The 4341-nt window shown below is 37.2% G+C and overlaps 1 protein-coding gene across 1 annotated transcript; it reads left to right on the top strand.

The window, feature by feature from the left end:
• The first annotated feature begins 824 nt into the window (after positions 1–824).
• LOC111597207 (glycoprotein-N-acetylgalactosamine 3-beta-galactosyltransferase 1-like) lies at positions 825–3013 on the top strand. The gene is made up of 4 exons (XM_023311774.2): positions 825–899; positions 1526–1755; positions 1847–2703; positions 2762–3013. The coding sequence occupies exons 2-4, from the start codon at positions 1713–1715 to the stop codon at positions 3011–3013; spliced, it is 1152 nt and encodes a 383-aa protein (XP_023167542.2). The 5' UTR covers positions 825–899; positions 1526–1712.
• The last annotated feature ends 1328 nt before the right edge of the window (positions 3014–4341 follow it).

Raw genomic sequence — 4341 nt, 5'->3', positions numbered from 1 at the left:
ATATATATTCTAGCTTCAAAAACGCCCTGTGTTTTTTAGCGTCTCTTTAGTGGATGTTTCCTAAATAGTGTATAGAACAAGGGCTCAGATGAGCTTGAAAACTATATTTTATGACTGCAGTATTAATAGCGACTGACAGAGAGACAAAGGAAAAGACGAACATTAAACACTTCTTGAGCGGGTACAACAAGTATCTGCATTCGTTAACTGAATATGAAAGTTTAGTATTCCACTGACATTCTCTTAAGTTATTTAGAACAAAATACGAAGCCCATTTAAAATAAGAATTCACTTCTTTCCCTGCAATTGTATAACTCAAGAATTCTTTGGCATTCTAATCAGTATCCTATAGCCTATTCAGTCTGCCTGCCATAAAATCAAATTTAGCTTGAACATGCACTTAAATTGGTTCTTATCGCTTTTCAAATGTCCGCTTTTGGTTTACAACAATTTTTAGCCGGAATTTTGTTCAGTCTTGAGTTCCGCTTTAAGTGAAAGGCAAGCCGATAACTATGGTCAGCCAACTTATGATTCATTTCGACAACTGCTCACTTAGCCTGATCAATTAGCTTAATGCATAAAAGATAAACGCGACTCCCACCGAAAACCATATGTGAACACACAATGGCAACTGTTTTGCTCTCTGTTTTGTTGATAATACAGACAGGCTGTAAATTTAAGCATTTCAATTTACGTTCGATATTAGCATAGCTAAAATAAATGTTAAAGAATAAATAAAGGAATGTCAACAATGTCGATTGCAGCTGACATTGCCTTAAGAACCTGCAGTATTATCCGTAGTAGGATCAGTCAATTATCGCAAGCGAGAGCTACCACTCGTAATACACTCATTAGCCAAGGGTGAGGGAGTTTATCTTTATTACCAAAAAGTATTTATGGTAAAGTAAAAGGGAAGATATATATTGCACTTAAGGTGTATAGATATAAAATAGGTTCAGTGAAAAGTGTAAGCTATTATTATCATTTATAAATGAATTTAAGAAATATTTAAAAATATTCATTGGACAGCTTTAGCTTAAATAAAAGTGCTGGAAAAAGCATTGACCTTGAAAAATAAATATTAAATATTTTTTAAGATTTTGCTGGCTGTAAATTGAAGTTTTTTTGATTAAAAATAACCAACTAAATTGCTGCAGGTTGTCTGTATCTATCTATCTGGCTATCTATCTATATTTATCTGTATATATCTATATCTGTCTATATCAATACCATCAGCTATCTATTCTATTAGCCACATACATCAGCTGCTGTTTCAACTTCGCCTTACAACTCCTGCTATGCCTTAACCATTTGAGAATTATAAGCTCGCAGCATTTGTAAAGATCATCGCTCTCTAGCAACGGAACAAGATTGTGTTTTCTGGTTAAAAAATGATTTTTTTTTCAATTGGCCAAATTATAAATATAAAATATATAAATATAATTTATTTATTTATTTATATATTCTTATTACAATCATTATTACAAGCCATAAAAAATGTATTTATTCATTTATAAATAAGCAGACAAGTACAGAAGCAGAAACTCCAAAATTTGCAGACGATGTGAAGCGCTGAGAACATATTAGTTCCACCCACGCAACACAGCCAAAAGAGACTCAAGAGACCTGAAAGCCAAAGTCTACGTGTTACTGCACAGAGAAGTTACCTTTTATAGCCTCTAGGCCAGCCATTACCTGCAACACAAGCCCAAATGACGTCTACTAGCCTATTGGGACGATCCTTACTTAATGAAAGTGAGTTCCAAGCAAATGTCCAATCCATGTTTTGTCGCCATATTTTTGCATTTTTACTCATCTGAACTGCCTGTGATTCTCTACTTCTCAGCACGTTTAAGCAAACGTTCATTAGTCTCACTGATTGTCGGCCTGGTCCTTGGTTTCTGCCTGGCTGAGCTATATATCTACTCTTCCATGCCGGAACGTGGCAATATTAACAATGCCAATCACAGTCACGACATGCTGGAGCTGTCTGGCCCCGAGCAGGACATCGGCACGCACGAACACTCAAACGAGAACACAAGCATTGCCGAGAAATTGCATAGCGAAGTGCGCATTCTCTGCTGGATTATGACAAATCCCTCCAATCACAAGAAGAAGGCGCGCCATGTGAAGCGCACCTGGGGCAAGCGATGCAACAAGCTGATCTTCATGAGCTCAGCCAAGGATGAGGAGCTGGATGCTGTGGCCCTGCCCATTGGCGAGGGTCGCAACAATCTGTGGGGCAAGACAAAGGAGGCCTACAAATACATCTACGAGCATCATATCAACGATGCGGACTGGTTCCTCAAGGCTGACGATGACACCTATACGATTGTGGAGAACATGCGCTATATGCTATATCCCTATAATCCAGAGACGCCCGTCTATTTTGGCTGCAAGTTCAAGCCATATGTCAAGCAGGGCTATATGTCCGGTGGAGCTGGCTACGTGCTCAGTCGCGAGGCAGTGCGTCGCTTCGTGGTGGAAGCCTTGCCCAATCCCAAGCTATGCAAAAAGGATAACGACGGCGCCGAGGATGTTGAGATGGGCAAATGCTTGGAGAATGTCAAAGTGATGGCTGGTGATTCCCGTGACTCTATTGGACGTGGGCGCTTCTTCCCTTTTGTGCCGGAAGATCATTTGAAACCCAATGTGGACCCAAAGTACTGGTACTGGCAGTACCTCTACTACAAGACAAATGAGGTCAGAGACCCTTCTTTCAATAGACTCTTTGCTAACTCATGGCTCATCATTTTTACAGGGTATGGACGGCTGCTCGGATTATGCTATATCATTCCACTATGTCTCGCCCAAGCAAATGTATGTGCTAGAGTATTTTATATATCATTTGCGACCATATGGTATAGTTGATAAGCCAGATGTATTGCCCAATAAGCTGGCGCTGGGCCAACTGATGCCAGCACCCAAAGAGCTAAATCAGACTGAAGAATTCAAGCCAGCGGAGCAGTCGAATACGACCAATACGACCAAATCGGAACAGGAAGCACGATGATTTCAGTTCGATGTTATGTCATGTATATAGAACTAGTGTAAATATCCTTCGATCGAATAGATCAAACTCAATTTTATCTAATTGGACATTTCCATATGTTCTCTTGTATTCGTTAGGCTCGCTTAAAGCACTTTTATGAATAATTGATCTTGTGTTGCACAAAAAAAAAAACTAAAATAAATTCCAAAAAGTAGAAACTAGCACTCAAGCATGCTATTAGTTGACTTTGTCTGGGAAAGCATCGGAATTATCTACTTCTTCAGTTCCTTAGGCTTTGATATTAAATTAAACCCTCCATTAATTGTTATGTTATATATATTTTGCTGTGGCCTTAGACGTACTGTACCAACGAACTTTTCAAACCTAAATTTAAATTTGAAATTGATTTGCTGTAAACTGCTTGACAAGCAGTGCTGCATAACCACTCTATAACTGCTTGTGCACTGCTTTCAATACGCACTGCTTGTGTTTACACGTTAACAATTTTTACAATCAAAACAAAGTATTTTAAAATGAATTTTAATATTTTATGTCTTGAAGTGTTTTTTATGAAATTTTTTTAAAATTTTGTAACATTAAATTATTTTATATTAAAATCGAAATAATGGTGTATTTGCATGTAATATTGAATTTATAGATATCAGCTGAAGTCTGATTAAAATAAAAGAGACAGAAACAGAGGCAGAGATAGAGATAGAGATAGAGATAGAGATAGAGATAGAGATAGAGATAGAGATAGAGATAGAGATAGAGATAGAGATAGAGATAGAGATAGAGATAGAGATAGAGATAGAGATAGAGATAGAGATAGAGATAGAGATAGAGGATAGAGATAGAGATAGAGATAGAGATAGAGATAGAGATAGAGATCGAGATAGAGATAGAGATAGAGATAGAGATAGAGATAGAGATAGAGATAGAGATAGAGATGAGATAGAGACTAGAGATAGAGATAGAGATAGAGATAGAGATAGAGATAGAGATAGAGATAGAGATAGAGTAGAGATAGAGATAGAGATAGAGATAGAGATAGAGATAGAGATTAGAGATAGAGATAGAGATAGAGATAGAGATAGAGATAGAGGATAGAGATAGAGCATAGAGCTATGAGATAGAGATTAGATGATCGAGATAGAGATAGAGATAGAGATAGAGATAGAGATAGAGATAGCAGATAGAGATTAGAGATAGAGATAGAGATAGAGATAGAGATAGAGATTTAGAGATTAGATGATAGAGATAGAGATAGAGATAAGAGATAGAGATAGATGATAGAGATAGAGGCTAGAGATAGAGATAGAGATAGAGATAGAGATAGAGATAGAGAT

Source organism: Drosophila hydei, unplaced genomic scaffold (assembly GCF_003285905.1).
Source record: "Drosophila hydei strain 15085-1641.00,03,60 unplaced genomic scaffold, DhydRS2 tig00000364-arrow-arrow-pilon, whole genome shotgun sequence".
Lineage (NCBI taxonomy): Eukaryota > Metazoa > Arthropoda > Insecta > Diptera > Drosophilidae > Drosophila > Drosophila hydei.
Note: the sequence above shows the minus strand (reverse complement) of the source record. Positions and strands in the feature narration are given on the sequence as shown.

Excerpts from the sequence above, each read along its gene's own strand:
- LOC111597207 (XM_023311774.2), top strand. The coding sequence starts at position 1,713 with ATGACGTCTACTAGCCTATTGGGACGATCCTTACTTAATGAAA. Across the intron at positions 1,756-1,846 it reads ACGATCCTTACTTAATGAAA|CACGTTTAAGCAAACGTTCA; the intron begins GTGAGTTCCAAG and ends TCTACTTCTCAG. Across the intron at positions 2,704-2,761 it reads TCTACTACAAGACAAATGAG|GGTATGGACGGCTGCTCGGA; the intron begins GTCAGAGACCCT and ends TCATTTTTACAG.